General features: G+C 43.0%; 1 protein-coding gene across 1 annotated transcript in view; it reads left to right on the top strand.

Annotated features, from left to right (window-relative positions):
• The window catches only part of LOC149234493 (uncharacterized), a 29,861-nt gene extending 14,696 nt beyond the window's left edge, over window positions 1–15,165 (top strand). Inside the window, exon 2 of the mRNA XM_089368289.1 lies at window positions 15,089–15,165. Within this exon, the coding sequence (XP_089224415.1) occupies window positions 15,089–15,165 (77 nt within the window). The remainder of the gene's footprint in view (window positions 1–15,088) is intronic.
• Window positions 15,166–16,073: the final 908 nt, after the last annotated feature.

Raw genomic sequence — 16,073 nt, 5'->3', positions numbered from 1 at the left:
TTCAGTACTTAAGATGATATGCTCTGACAGTTTTAGACCATTGGGCAATGGAGTCTGCAGTTGCAGGTTGTTTGAATTTGTTGAGTGTGATTATTGAAGGAACAAGGCCATTTAGATATTTCATGAAACAAACTTGAAATTGTGATGATGAAGTGCGTTTAACCAGTGAAAAGCAATTAAGAATTTTCCACTAAGCTGGGGGTGTGAGAAAGAGATATATTGACTAGGAGCAGGTTTGAATTCATGAACAATAATCATTGTGAAAGGTATAGTTTGGAAGTGCAGCAATTAAGAATTACACTCTTATAACTATAACTGAGGAAAACATTCATAATAGCTTAGATTGAGTTCAGGGTATTCTATGAATAAATCCTGATACTATTCTTTTTCTTTGCCATTAAACTGTGAATCATAGAACATGAATGGGTTATGAAAAAATAATAACAACACGTAGTGAAGAGTTTAAAAGAAACTTATTGTGCCATGAAATACGCAGGAATCCTGTAGCATTCAGCAAACACACTACAACGCCTCAGACCACACAGAACTTTGGAAATTCCATCAGCTTTTGTATTGATACTCTGAAAATTTACAGCATAAGATCTCTAGAAGAGAAAATCAACAACCCCTGCAAGCTTATGCGAGGGGGAATATATACAATTAGTTATACAAAATATCTGAACCGCTGAGTCACTTGATAATTAAATGCGCTCACCAACTTTACAAAATAGCAGATAAAGAAGTTATTACTGCTCTAAATACAAAATGAATACTCTTCAATTCTGTCAGAAGTCTTTTTGACCTTTGGAGGCCACTGAGTCGGTTGAGCGTTCTGTATTAATGCTGAATGATGTGTCTTTATGGCTTTGTCATGCTGTAGCTTTCTCGAGCCTATCATTTGCAGCTGTCAGTATTGCTTTAGTGGCCGAATCTTTCTGCTGAGTTGGCTCAGTCCACTCTTCTCCATACATACTGCATGCATCAAATTTTCCTGTACATGACAACTTATGTTTTTTTGATGAAAAAACTTGATGAGAGGCTCTTGTTCACAGTATCAACTGTATCATTTTGGTCCACCATTCCTGTGTGGGCAATTGATGTCTCAAAATTGCATCTAAGGTCTCATCTGCCTCTGTATATTTGTAGAAGTTTGGAGGTACTTCAAACAAATGTTTGATCTCATTCATAATGAAAAATAAGTTCTCTACTCTGTTATAGAGACTTTGCCCAGATGCTGGCCCTGTTTCTTCTGAGGTACTTGGTCTTACAGTGATCTGATTGGTAGCAAATGTATTGACCCTTTTAGCATAGTTCTCATGTGAAAGTAGTCTCCCTGCGCTGTTCAGTAAGCCAGGAAGACCTCTGCTTTGTAATGCTGCAAACTTGTCCATAAATTTGTTTACTTCGGTCTGCATGTCCTGGCTTCTTCTTTCCAGTGTTTGTACCAGGCTTCTCAATGTAAGGACCCTCTTTATCAGCAGGATAGTTTCAGTTCTGTTAGGGATTCCTATTGCTGCCAGCTGAGGACCTATACGGTTATTGAGCACGTTAATCATTCTATTGGCTATCTCAGGCATATTGCCTAGAGATGCCCTTGCTCTTTGGACTTCCCTGTGTGCTTTGCCTATGAGCTCCATTTGCTCATGAATGGTCTCTATATATTGCCACTGATCTGTGATTGATTGGCCAATGTTGGCCCATAAAATTGTCTTGAGCTCAGCCACCACTTTGTCAAGGGTGAGCTCTTTCTCCAGCTCCTTTATCTTCTCTTTGAGAGCCTTCACTTCTCTTCCCTTTTCAGCTATGCTTTGCTTTGACTTGTCATATTTTTCATTCAGCTTAGCTAAATTCTCCCTGGCTTCATTTAACTCTGCCATTTGGGCTTCTAAGGCCCAAATTTCATTCTTCAGCTTCTGCATATCAAGGCTTGGAGCCTGCTCTGTTGTTGGTGCTGGTGCTGATGTAGATGGCGCTGTTTGAGCTGTCTGCTCTGTAGGAGGAGCAACAGTTTGAGGAGATTCCTCAAGGTTAATTATTTGTGGAGGGGGCTGTGATGTTTGGCCTCCTTCCTTCTGTTGTAGGGTTGCCTGCAGCGCAGCCTCTGACTCTCCCAATTTCTCCTGTGTCTGGATCAGCTGTTTGTATAATGATACCAGTATAGCTGCTGCATCTTGGTCATGCCTTAGCTGGGCAACCTCTTCTGTCTGAGGATGAAGAGTTGCTGGGATCTTGATCATTTTTCTTAATGCTGCCATGTCTGCATCTCTTAATTTCAACAGTGCTTGTATAGCCTTGGTGTCCTTGGGATCATGCCCAAGCTCTATGATGATATCCTCCAACGCTTTGATTCGGTTGTCTTTTGCCTGGGAGGATGCTTTCTCCAACTCAAGTTGGGCAGCTGTGTTGTTTAGGCTATTTTCCAGCCTATAATTTACCAACGTTTTGTCTGCAAGGGTGGCATATACCATCTCACCCGTTTGCTTGTGCAATTCAATCTGATCCATAGGGTGGATGTCTTTTGCAAGGACCTCAAGGTTGGTCCTTATGTAGTCTGCAGCTGACTGTGGCTGCAGCATGGTTGGCATGAAATGACTCATTATCATTTTGCCCTCATGTACATCATATGTAGACATCAACCTCTGTTGGTTTGTAGGAGCCATTTTTAAGAAGTGATTGTAGAGTTGTATCTTGAGTGGCTCATTCCTCTTTTTGATATCAATAAATTGTTGTTTGATGCCTGTTTCAGCTCCCCCTTTGTGACTTGACGAGCTGACTTCTCCTCCAATTGTCCTTTCCTGTTCCTGCTGAAAGGAACTTGTAGATGCTTCCATGCTTGGTGGGCCCATGCCCAAAGATTGCCCCATAGGCATTTCTTCTTCTGAAAGGGGATTTAGCCTCTGTCTTTTCTCCCCTTGAGTTGTGGATGTGGTGAGGGGAGTCTCCTGCTCTCTATCCCTCTTCCGATTTCTGTCTTCATTTTGTGGGGTTTGGAGGACCGAGGCCTCCACTGTCGTTTCCTGCCTAGGAGGCACAGTTTCTTGTGCCTGCTGCCCAGTGGATATTGGGGTTTCAGCTGTTTGTTCTTGCTGCACTGGCTGCTCCTGTTTTTGTTGTTCTTCTTGTTGCTGTACTTCTTCATGAGGTGGCTGTTCTGGCTCCATCTGTTTCTCTTTGCCTTTGCTGGAAGCCTGATAAGTAGCTTTGGCTGCTTGCTGATGTGCTATAGAAGATGAGGCAGCTGCTCCAAGTTGCCTTTGATATGAAGAGGAAACCTGTCCACAAGTTTCCAAGTCAGCCTCTTTTTCAATATTCTTTGCCTCTCTTTGAATCATTTTCTCTCTAGTAATTGCCTCTTCTAGGGTGCCCTCTTTCCAACTTAGTAGATTGGCATATTTCTCAATATGAGGCAATCTAATGTGAGCATAGCCACCCAATTTATGTTTTACCCTCCTGAGAGAAATGAAATGATTAGGGTCATAAGGTACCCAGCGAAAACGGGTTTCCAATCGGAGGGCCTCTAGCATGCCATCTGCTTCCTTCCATCCCTCCTCCCTTATGTTGTAAAGAAAAGGGCCTAGCTGGTTCCTGACTTTTAGTTGCACTTTCTTGTTTTTACTATGGAAATGGATTTGGTTTGCATTTCCAAACTGCCTGAAATACTCCAAGGCAAATAGTCTCATAGGGACATATCTTGGCAGCCTATAAGGGTGCAACTCACATCCATATATTCTGATTACTGTATGGTGTTGGTAAAAGTACCAATCACCAATGCTGTAGGTCTTAGAGAGATGGAGAATTCTTTGCATTTCATCGGTCAATCTCGGAGGAGGAACACCAAATAACAAAGTCATAGCTGGATGAATGAAAAGGTCTATGAATTCACAGTATGCGTATGGTGAACAAGAGGTATGATGAAAAACTGAAGTCCAAAACACAACTGATCTTGGATTTCCCTGGGCATCAAGTTTCTTGAGAGGAATAGGGAAACTGTCAGGTTGATAAAATAAGAACAGATGATATATGTATGAGGTGTATCTAAACACCTTTTCCCTTTCTAGATTCATCAGTTGCTCATGAATCTTGTTTGCAATGTATTCAGCATAGTCATAGTGCACAGCAGGAGGCTTCCCAGGAGAAAATATGGACAGCATGGCCATAATGGTGTTATCAACATCCTCAACTCCCTTGTAGCCCAGGACATACCTAATCAAATCTACAAGCATTTTGCCTAAGTCATTGAGATATGGATTTCCAATAGGAGGCGTTCTCACAGCTTCAGAGCTTGGCTGAATAAATAACTGATTAATTTTGATGATTTGGGCACTGGACATGTTTCCCCCCTTCTTTAATAAGTCTAACATGGAGAGAGGAGTCAATGGTCTTGCAGTGTGAAAGTGCAGCATCTCATTTATGGCCTCAGGGGTAATATGGAACAAGACTGAGCCTGTGGGATTGAGAACAGCTCTCTGACATGGATCATAGCATTCACAGCATCTATGGATCAAGTCTGGAAGGGAATTGACTTGAGGAAGGTTAAAAATGGGCAAATTGGAGTCCCAAATCCCCAAAATATCAGCTCCACTGAGGTGTTGGGCCTTTAACTCATTCAGCATATGGATGTTAAATTTGGAATTCATTGGAAATGACTCTATCATCTGATAATCTTTATCACCCAGGGCCTTCCATTCTAACTCTCTTTGCGGGGCATTCAGAGGTGGGATATTTAATGCTATTGGTGTTTCCATGGCTAATTAGGACTCTGATTTGTACGTGAACTGGTGTTTACTGATCAGAGCAACACAGAGGGGTATCTCCGGAACAGAGAGGCGAATTGCAGAGGAGCAGAGGGTAAATGGTAGTGAAGCAATTGAAATACAGCACAGAGAATTGATAGAGCAAATGCCAGGACTGGTAAACTCTCTCCACGGTGAATTAGTGGAGCTCGGGTCTTTAAGTTCACGAATGCGCGAACTAACTGTGAATTTAGGTAAATTTGGCTAAATGCAGGTTCTGCAGAGGAGTTTCGACCCAACAATTGAAAATAGACACTGGTACCGGGGACTGTCTGGTAAATACAGTGTTTTCTCACTCTTTTAAAGCTAGCTTTGGACAATTATGGACAAAACCAGGCGCGGAGGGAATGATTTGGATAAATACCTTGTGAATTGCCAGCAATGGTTACAAATGCAGGTGGATTGGACGCGCCCACGGTCTTTGTAGCGATTTCTGCAGGTTGGCGACGGATTGGTCGTAATTCGCATGCAGGGGGAGCAATAGTTGTTTTTGCAAAAAGTGAGAAAAACGCAATTTTCGGCGAAAATATGGACTTTTGGGTCATTGGCGCCTTTTTTGGATGACGTCAGCATGACGTCATCAGGTGGGGTCAGGGTCGGGTGACATCAGCATGACGTCATCGGGTGACGTGGCAGCCTGTGAGTGGTCCACGGGGATTGCATAGGTGGCGGACATGTCGGAGCGCTGGCGGGCGGGGGTGCTGACAGGGCGCCGAGTTGAACTGACGTGGGCGTGACGTAGCGGTGATGTGGGCAGGCGGTAAACCACAAGCGGTAAATGGTTTTTCTCGGACCGCTCTGGATACGGTCATGGTATTGTCAGAGGGCGGCCCGAGAGAATATGGGGGTGACGCGTGGCAGAGGCCTGACGTCACCCTCTGACAGTTTCTCGGGCGATAAAGCGCAGTCATCGGGGCCGACCCGATATGGATGTGGGCCGTCGGATGGGAAAGCCCAGATCCGATGGTCGACGGGTCAATAAGATGTCAGGGCGATACGGAAGCGGGCGGGCATATAAAATAATATTATTCGGTAAAATACGCGCCCGGCGAAAACATTAGAAAAGTGGGTTTTCAACTGTATTACGGGTAAAATGGATTATGCACAGGTTTGGTTACAAAACTGAGTTTAGACGGTTAATCCAAGCAGATCTTAGATTAATTCCAAGATTAATTTATCAGCGCTCTTTGGGTCGCGCTCTAATGTTTAGCGCTCAAACCATTTTAAAGCCAAACTTAGAGCTATAATACTCGGGGAAAGGGATACTTAGATATTTTGGATTTTTTGCATAATTTACATAGTAATAGGGGAATAGGGGGTATAGGGAGTTACATAGTAAGAAGTTAGGGGTTAATATGAGTGGAAGAGGTGGATGAGGAGTGGAAACACTAAGTTTTATATGGAATCAACTTAGTTTAGGAAGTAGATCAAAATGAAAAGAATTTTACACAAGAAATGTGGCATTTAAAGAAACAAGAACCACCATAAGACCTTGACTTTCTTTCATGAACATAACTGGTAATGGGATGTTAACAATGAATGTGAGGGGGGGGAAACAGGAAGTTAGACATGCTCCTTTGTATTGCTGCAAGATGATGGAGAAGAGGAACTTCTCTATCCACTGATGTTTCCTTTATGTTAAACCAGCAAAATTCAATTGAAAGGAATGACATTTCTGCAACCCCCTCTACCTACCCATTAACTTGCCTAGCATTCTTTGTTTCTTCATGGAGGGTGCACTTAGACTTGCAGAACCTCATGTGCCTTTTCTTTTCTTTTGGCTTTTTCTTTTGATTTTCTATCTAGAACTACCCTTATTGCTTCCAAGGTCCCAGATTAAGCAGTTGGGAACCTTAATTCTCTACCTAACTACTGGTCTGCCAAGATTGAACAGTTTGGACAGACTTCTTTCTCTATTCTACAACGGAAAATTGAAACATGGCATGATCCAGATTAGGTTGTTGGACCATCCATCCAAAATTGAGTCAACATCGAGCTATGTACACATATTACCTTCTCTTGAAAATATGGGATCTTTGCATCACCAAAGCAGAGCATATTTGGAACTTTCTTTGCCAATCATGAAATATGAAACCTATTGGTATAGGTATCTAACAGCTTGGAAAATTGGCAACGGAGAAAACCTGAGGATAGGAAAAGATCCTTGGGTTAGATGCAATGAAAATTTCGCTCTCTCCCCGGGCCTGATCAGACATCTCGAATCCAAAGGCATCCTTTACTTAAACCAGGTAGAGAAAATTGGTTCTTCCACAATCTGGGGTCAAGCATGGAAATCTGGAGAAGAGCTAGATCTTAGACCCAACTGGTGGCAAGAGTGGAAGGTCTACACCCAAGAACTGTCCAGATCAAATGTAAGGCTGAATGGCAGACAGGATCAACTAGTATGGGCTCACGCAGAAACTGGATCTTACACTCCAAAATTCGGGTATAAATTCTTAATGTCAAAAAAAGGCTGGGAAGAACCGGAGTGGTGGGCAAAGCATCTATGGAAACTCAAATGCCCAGCAAAAGCCAGATTATTCTTTTGGTGCATTCTTAAAAGGAAAGTTCCCACTTGGGACATCCTTCAAGCCAGCTATAAGCAAGGACGAGGGAGATGCCCTCTGTGCAGATCCGATTCTGAAACAATAAAACATCTGTTTTTAGATTGCCCAGCTGTTAAAAAAGTGTGGGTGGAGGTTGGGAACCTCATCCAAAAACAGGTTGTCTGGGAAGGGGAAAATCTTCCAGAAGCTTGGAACACTTGGTGGCGACAACATCCAGGAGGGAACCTGTGGAATCTGCCACCCATCATCTGTTGGGGGATCTGGATTGCAAGAAATAGATGCATATTTTTGGATAAAGAGACCCCTGTTGAGTCAATCGGGATACAATGTACATCTATTTATTCAAATATACCTGAATTAGAGGAGGAAAGAAATCCCAGACAGATAAGAGAGGAACAAATCAAAGAAGGAATTCCATGGGCCTTCTTTGATGGGGCTTCTCAGAACAACAAAGCAGGAGTAGGGTTGATTATCCATCTAAATAAGAATCAGATATTAAAAGCTTCAGTGGGTCTAGGAAATGGCAAAAATAACTTTGCAGAAATGTCCACCTTAAAGCTGCTTCTTTGCTGGCTCATTCACAGGAACATCTTCACAGTTCAGATATTTGGGGACTCTTTAAATGTGATAAATTGGGTTAATGGTCAAAATAGATGTCAAAATTATATGTTGAGACCTTTATTAGAAGATGTTGAGATTGCAACAAGATGATGAAGCTTAGTGAAAAGAGTCGCCTTCACTAAGTGGGCCCGCAGGCTATTTTTGGCGCAAGTCTATTTTTAGACTATGTCTATTTTTAGACATATGGATCATGTCTATGGATTGCAGGTTGTTGTTTATGGATGATTGGTCAAGTTGGGAAAAATAGATGGACTTCTATTTTTGATCACAGTGTGAGTGATCACAGTGTCAGTGATCAAAGTCTATTTTTAGACTGGCTGTCAAAAATAGAAAAGTCAAATATTATTATCTCATAATAATATTTGGACTATAAACTTGATCTTATTCTCTTGGAGCACTTTAGTTTGAGCTACAGAGGTGGCACATGCAGTTGTCAGAAGGAAGTACGCTTTTCTTATGAGTCAGTTGAGTTTTTGCATGCATGACTTCAGTTAGAACTCAATCAGTTGAGTTTGGTGGAGTTGATTGTGGAGTTGATGGAGTTGTGTTCAGTTTGACTTGGTTAAACTAGTTGTAATTAGTCTAACTGCAAATAGACTAATGATGAGTTGTTAAACTAATTATTAACTCATGATGCAACTAATGAATACATCAGTTAACTCAGTTGCATGTCAGTGCATGTTCAGTTCAACAGGAACAGGTGTTAGAGAATCAGATTGTTATCAGTTGTGACTATAGTTGTGCATCAGATCTTGCACAATCAAGGGATTGAGTATGCCAATGAGTTTGCTCACGTATTTGCCCAGTATTGTAGCCTCTGCTCACGTCTAACATAGTGTGAGTGATTCTTTGGAGGTGAAATACGAGTTTGGTAAGCCATTCTCATCAGTTCTTGAGAAGGTATTGAGCTGGAGAGGCAGGCAAGCAGTGGAATAGATTTGGAGATCAGATCTGAGCTGTATTGTGTGTAACAGGTGGAGCTGGTACTGGATTGCTTGTGATAAGCATTGTACTTTGTAATGTTACATGTTCTCAATCATTAATATACAGATAGTTAGGGTTTTTAGCGAGATGCTTTCCCCGGGTTACATACTGTGTTAATGTGTGAATGCTCTTGATGTTTTATTGTTATTGATGCTGCTATATTGATGATCAACATAGAGGAGCTTATGTATTGTGTATGTATTCCGCAATAGTACATGATCAGGATAATCTCTGTTGAATATGTGTTAAATTATTCAAAATTTCTACATGGTATCAGAGCTGTTGATCATCAGATCTACTATTCAGGAAGTGTTTACATTCTATTTCTCTAGGCAGAGCCTGTAATCGGGCCAGGTAGCCTCTGGATTCATCCTTCCTTTGGAAGGTGAAATATCTGGTAAAAGCCCATACAGTCAATCTCTGTACGAGAAATATTTTGTTCTCACGAATCTTAGATCCAAGGCAGTTGAGTTGGTTGCTGGTGGAATTCGAATTTGCAGCAGTGTTTTCTTGGTGACAACGCAGCAATGTCTTTCAACGGATTGCGATTGGAGTATGCTCTTGAGGGCAGCTCAAACTATATTGCATGGAAGGACAGGATGGAGGCAGTATTGGATGATAACGGGCTGAAGGAGTTCATAGATACGGATATCCCAAAGCCTACTGATGCTACTCAAGCTGATGCTTGGCAAAAGAAGACTGCAAAATGTCGAAGGATTCTGTTGGAGGGCGTGAAGGATCACATTGTGTCCAGCCTCCATGGAAAGGCTACTCCATATTTGATGTGGAAATCATTAACAGAATTATTCCAAAGCAAGAGTGATCAGAGGAAGCTGGCGCTCAAAGATAAACTCAGAAACATCAAATGCGAGAAGGGTGACAGTATTCCCAAGTATCTCACGAAGTTCACTCAGTGTCGAGATGAGCTGGGAAGTGTGGGGGTTACTGTCGATGATGAGGACTTGGTGAGCTTGGCTCTCCTTGGTCTTCCGAAGAGTTGGCATTCCTATCAGGACTCTGTCAATGGTCGGGAGAAATTTCCAGGATGGGAAAGACTATGGTCAGATCTTGTGCAGGAGGAGATCAGGCGGAGTACCAGGGACGGATCTTCGTCAAAGGGAGCTGATGAAGAGAATTGTGCTTTGGCTGCCAAAGCAAAGAAAGGGAAGAGCAAGAAAGCTTCTCAGTCTGGTGCGAAAGGAAAGAAGCAGGATATGTCCAAGGTGAAGTGTTTTCACTGTCACCAGCACGGACACTATGCCACAAATTGTCCGCAGAAGAAGAAGAACAAGCAAGCTGCTGGATCTGCAGGGGGAGAGGCCTTAGCTTCTCAGTTTGAGCTTGATTTTTCATTGATCGCATGCTTGGTTTCAAGTGTGATGGGATCGGTGTGGTTCTTGGACAGTGGTGCGTCTTTTCACATGACGGGAGATAGAGATTTGTTCTTTGATCTGGAGGACAAAGATCTTGGAGTGCACATCGAGATGGGCGATGATGGTAGATACAGTGCGACCGGTATCGGTACCATTTCCTTTGAGAGGGAGTCTGGTAAACCCTTTGTATTGAAGGAAGTCATGCATGTTCCAGGATTGAAGAAGAATCTCATCTTAGTGGCGATGTTAGAAGACAAGGGGTATGATGTTGTTTTCAGCGAGGGAAAGGCCTTTCTGCGCAGCAAGGCAACTGGTGAGACCCGGAAGATAGGGGTTCGAGTGAGGAACCTTTATCAGTTGCATGTAGATGGATGCGCAGCAATGGCAGGCAAGGCAGAAGGATTGGTGAGCCGGGATGATGGCGAGTTGTGGCACAGGAGATTGGGTCACCTTCACCATGGAGCCTTGAAGATACTGCAGCAGATCACTACAGGGCTTCCTAAAGGCACACTTGCGCAGTCAGATCAGTGCAAGGGGTGTACTTTGGGGAAGTTTGTGAAAGCCACTTTTCACGAGAAGGATAGTCGCGCCACAACGATCCTTGAGAGAATTCACACAGACGTGTGTGGACCTTTCTCAGTTGCTTCGACAGCAAAACACAGGTATTATGTGATTTTTGTTGATGATTTCTCTCGTAAGTGTTGGATCTTCTTCATGCAGAAGAAGAGCGAGACATATTCAAAGTTCTGTGAATTCAAAGCACTGGTCGAGAAGGAGTCGGGGAAGAAGGTGAAGGCTCTTAGGAGCGATAATGGTGGTGAATACATCTCGGACAAGTTCAAGGATTTCTGCAAGGAAGAAGGGATTCGTAGAGAGCTCATAACTCCCCATAACCCACAGCAAAACGGGGTAGCTGAGCAGAAGAACAGAACGATCGTGGGTGTTGCACGGGCGATGTTGCATGATCAGGGCCTACCCCTTCACTTGTGGGCGGAAGCATGCAATATAGCAATTTATGTGCAGAACCGTTGTCCTCATAGGATACTTGGCATGAGTACACCCGAGGAGGCTTATTCTGGTAAGAAGCCTGATCTTTCTCATTTGAGGATTTTTGGTGCTAACGTTTACATGCATGTGACGAAGGATGTCAGGAAGAAGTTGGAGCTGACCGCAGAGGTTGGGATATTTGTGCGGTACACTGATACGCCCCACAACTATCGTGTGTATTTGCCAGACAGTGGTAAAACTGTTGTGCGACGGGATATAAAATTTCAGGAGGAGAAAGCCATGAAGTGTTCGCTTGAGAGGGAGCTACACTTGCATGCAGATGAGGAGCTATTAGTTCCTAAGGATGAGCTTCAGGACGTGGATCAGCCACAGGACGAGGTTCATGGAGTGGAAGAGACCACTCATGCAGCGCTAACCATCAGAGGGCGAAAGTGCTTGACAGAAGCTGAGCGACTGGCTCAAGATGCAGAGAAAGTTGTAGGACCACCTACAGCCCAAAGCAGGCAGAGACAGTCACCTGATCGGTACACTGGATACATGGCTCTTATGAGCAAGTGTGTTGTGACTGAGCCATCCTCTTTCGAGGAAGCTGTGGAGTATCCCGCATGGGTAGACGCCATGGTGGAAGAGTATGATTCTATTATCAGAAACAGTGCATGGGAGATTGTTCCTAGACCGGAAGGGAAATCAGTGGTGGGTTCGAGATGGATCTACAAGGTTAAGCAGGCAGCTGACAGGAGTGTGGAGAAGTACAAGGCAAGATTTGTTGCCCGAGGCTTTTCACAGATAGAGGGGATCGATTATGAGGAGACCTTTGCACCTGTCGCAAGGTATTCTTCCATACGGACGATTCTTGCTCTCTCAGCGCAGATGGGATGGCACATTCATCAGATGGATGTGAAGACTGCGTTCCTCAACGGAGTCATTGAGGAGGAAGTGTACATTGAGCAACCCGAAGGCTTTGAGGTCTTCAGCAGCGAGTCGCATGTGTGCAGGCTCAAGAGAGCGCTGTATGGGTTGAAGCAAGCACCACGTGCTTGGTACACACGGATAGACAGCTATTTCACAGGACTTGGATTCTCGAAGAGCGAGGCGGATCCTAACCTATACCAGATTGTGGTGGAGGGTAAGTTGCTTATCATTGTACTGTATGTTGATGATTTGATTCTAACTGGTGGTGAGCTGTTGATATTGTCATGCAAGAAGGATCTTGCTACAGAGTTTGAGATGAAGGATTTGGGCCTCCTTCACTATTTCCTAGGATTGGAAATATGGCAACGCAGTGGTGAACTGTTTGTTTCTCAGGGCAAGTATGCTCGGGAGATACTGGAGAAGTTCAACATGCATGGCTGCAAGCCTGTTGATACTCCTCTTCCTGGAGGTTGGAGGAAGGAGGATGCCACTTCGGGAGAAGAAGTGGATGCCACTGTTTATCGACAGTTGGTGGGGTCGCTGATGTATTTGGTCAATACACGACCCGATATATGCTATGCAGTTAACCAGCTTTCACAAGCTATGGTTAAGCCTACCAAGCTCTTCTGGAAGGCGGGCAAGCATGTATTGCGCTACTTGAGAGGCACATCGGGATATGGTTTGTGGTACAGACAGGAGGATGAGGTGAAGCTATGTGGCTTCACGGATGCAGATTGGGCAGGGAGCCCAACGGATAGAAAGAGCACATCAGGAGGGGTCTTCAGTATCGGATAGACAACAGTTTCTTGGTACAGCAGGAAGCAGAGATCCGTGGCACTCAGTTCAGCAGAGGCCGAGTATATGGCAGCAAGTTTGGCTGCATGCGAGGCTATATGGATGAGGAAGATCCTGGTTGGTTTGTTCGGTTCTCATTTGGATCCTACTGTGATTTACTGTGATAACCAGAGTTGCATTAAACTCTCGGCTAATCCTGTATTTCATGATAGATCTAAACATATTGACATCAGGTACCATCATATCAGAGATTGTGTGCAGCGGAGGATCATGTTACTTTCGTACATTCCAACGAAGGATCAGGATGCTGATATTCTGAAGAAGGCTCTCACCAGGAGCAAATTAGAGTACCACCGAGGCAAGATAGGGGTTGCTGATAATCCATATCTTGTCGAGAGGGAGTGTTGAGATTGCAACAAGATGATGGAGCTTAGTGAAAAGAGTCGCCTTCACTAAGTGGGCCCGCAGGCTATTTTTGGCGCAAGTCTATTTTTAGACTATGTCTATTTTTAGACATATGGATCATGTCTATGGATTGCAGGTTGTTGTTTATGGATGATTGGTCAAGTTGGGAAAAATAGATGGACTTCTATTTTTGATCACAGTGTGAGTGATCACAGTGTCAGTGATCAAAGTCTATTTTTAGACTGGCTGTCAAAAATAGAAAAGTCAAATATTATTATCTCATAATAATATTTGGACTATAAACTTGATCTTATTCTCTTGGAGCACTTCAGTTTGAGCTACAGAGGTGGCACATGTAGCTGTCAGAAGGAAGTACGCTTTTCTTATGAGTCAGTTGAGTTGTTGCATGCATGACTTCAGTTAGAACTCAATCAGTTGAGTTTGGTGGAGTTGATTGTGGAGTTGATGGAGTTGTGTTCAGTTTGACTTGGTTAAACTAGTTGTAATTAGTCTAACTGCAAATAGACTAATGATGAGTTGTTAAACTAATTATTAACTCATGATGCAACTAATGAATACATCAGTTAACTCAGTTGCATGTCAGTGCATGTTCAGTTCAACAGGAACAGGTGTTAGAGAATCAGATTGCTATCAGTTGTGACTATAGTTGTGCATCAGATCTTGCACAATCAAGGGATTGAGTATGCCAATGAGTTTGCTCACGTATTTGCCCAGTATTGTAGCCTCTGCTCACGTCTAACATAGTGTGAGTGATTCTTTGGAGGTGAAATACGAGTTTGGTAAGCCATTCTCATCAGTTCTTGAGCAGGTATTGAGCTGGAGAGGCAGGCAAGCAGTGGAATAGATTTGGAGATCAGATCTGAGTTGTATTGTGTGTAACAGGTGGAGCTGGTACTGGATTGCTTGTGATAAGCATTGTACTTTGTAATGTTACATGTTCTCAATCATTAATATACAGATAGTTGGGGTTTTTAGCGAGATGCTTTCCCCGGGTTACATACTGTGTTAATGTGTGAATGCTCTTGATGTTTTATTGTTATTGATGCTGCTATATTGATGATCAACGTAGAGGAGCTTATGTATTGTGTATGTATTCCGCAATAGTACATGATCAGGATAATCTCTGTTGAATATGTGTTAAATTATTCAAAATTTCTACAGAAGAAATTCTGAATTTAAAGCTTTCTTTTAATGTGTTTTCTCTATGCCATATATACAGGGAACGAAACTCTTCAGCAGACAAGCTTTCTAAGGAAGGTTTGCAGCAAGATTTGGGCAGTTGGAGAATAACAGAGGAAGACAATGGGCTGATTCGAGTGTCGGATCAGCCTCCTCATTCCTAGTTTTTTTCCTGTTTAGTGCATCCACAGCTGTGTATCTTATCAGACTAAAACTGTTATTGGTTAAATGTTTTTTTGTACTTTCATTTCATATCTATATCTTGTTTGGGCTGTTTTCCTCTATGAGGAGACCCGGGAATAGATATGTGACTGGGACCTCTTGATGGCACCACTTTTTTGGACTGTTATCAGTAGCTTTTTTGCTGGAATGTGAGCTGAAAATCAAGGCTCAAGCTCTCAGAAGTTTTTTAAATGCTTTTGTGTGACAGAAAAGGCAGCTCTTGAGCTGCAGAAGCTCTATGATCTTTCATACAGCAATCAGAATGCCCAGGCATATACAATGTAACTTTTTATTTTCTCTATAAAAAGTTCGCTTTTTTCTTTGGAATATCTATATATATATATATATATATATATATATATATATATAAAGTTCAGAAACTATGCCTTTTACAGAGTAGCGGCATGGAAAACGCCCAAATTTACAATGTATGGGCTGAAGCCGTATAAGACATTTACAGCTAACAGGCATAAAACCTAAACACTCTGATCATAGCTCAGATCGCTAAGAACCCAACAAGAAATTAATCACTGAAATTTAGAAACCCTGGATCCTTGGCCGCGAGACCTTTCAATAGAAAGAAAAACGAAAAGGAGTTAAATACTCGGTGTAAGGTAGGTTCGGCCTTTTGATAAGTGGAAGCTGGTAAGAGGGTTTCTCCACAGGGCCAAATAAAACCTTTGAACCTGTAAAAACCTTCCACCAAGCCGATTGGGGAGACAACATTAGAGCTTAACCTTAAACAAAAACTGTAATAATTCTCAAGAAAGAAAAACGCAAAAGAATACTGTAAACTTACCATTGAAAAACATTGTGAAGACCCTATCACGGGAGATTGGATCCCGAAGCACCGAAGAAATCGTTTGGAGTATGTCAGACAAGCTAGAACAAAGCCATAATGCCGGAGGCCGGAGATGGTATGCAAGCGAACCATGACTATGAGCGAGGTGACCAGGAGAAACAGAGCCAAAACCATAAGACCCTGGACAGAGCCGGAGTTCGTCTTGCTCTGGATTGACACAATGACTGGACAGAGGCAATACACCCGGGAAATGAAGGACTGACTTCTCCAACACCATTCGATCTAGCAAATAACCCAGTCGTCGATGGGGAAGACGGATCCCGAGGGCCGCGCGGGAAGTGGACAACATGGAGTACGCCGGACAGTCACCTAGACCTAAAAATCCAGAGCC

The sequence above is a fragment of the Pinus tabuliformis genome, chromosome 8 (genome assembly GCF_031772625.1).
Source record: "Pinus tabuliformis cultivar Carrire ecotype Pingquan chromosome 8, CPIR1, whole genome shotgun sequence".
NCBI classification, from domain to species: Eukaryota; Viridiplantae; Streptophyta; class Pinopsida; order Pinales; family Pinaceae; genus Pinus; species Pinus tabuliformis.
Note: the sequence above shows the minus strand (reverse complement) of the source record. Positions and strands in the feature narration are given on the sequence as shown.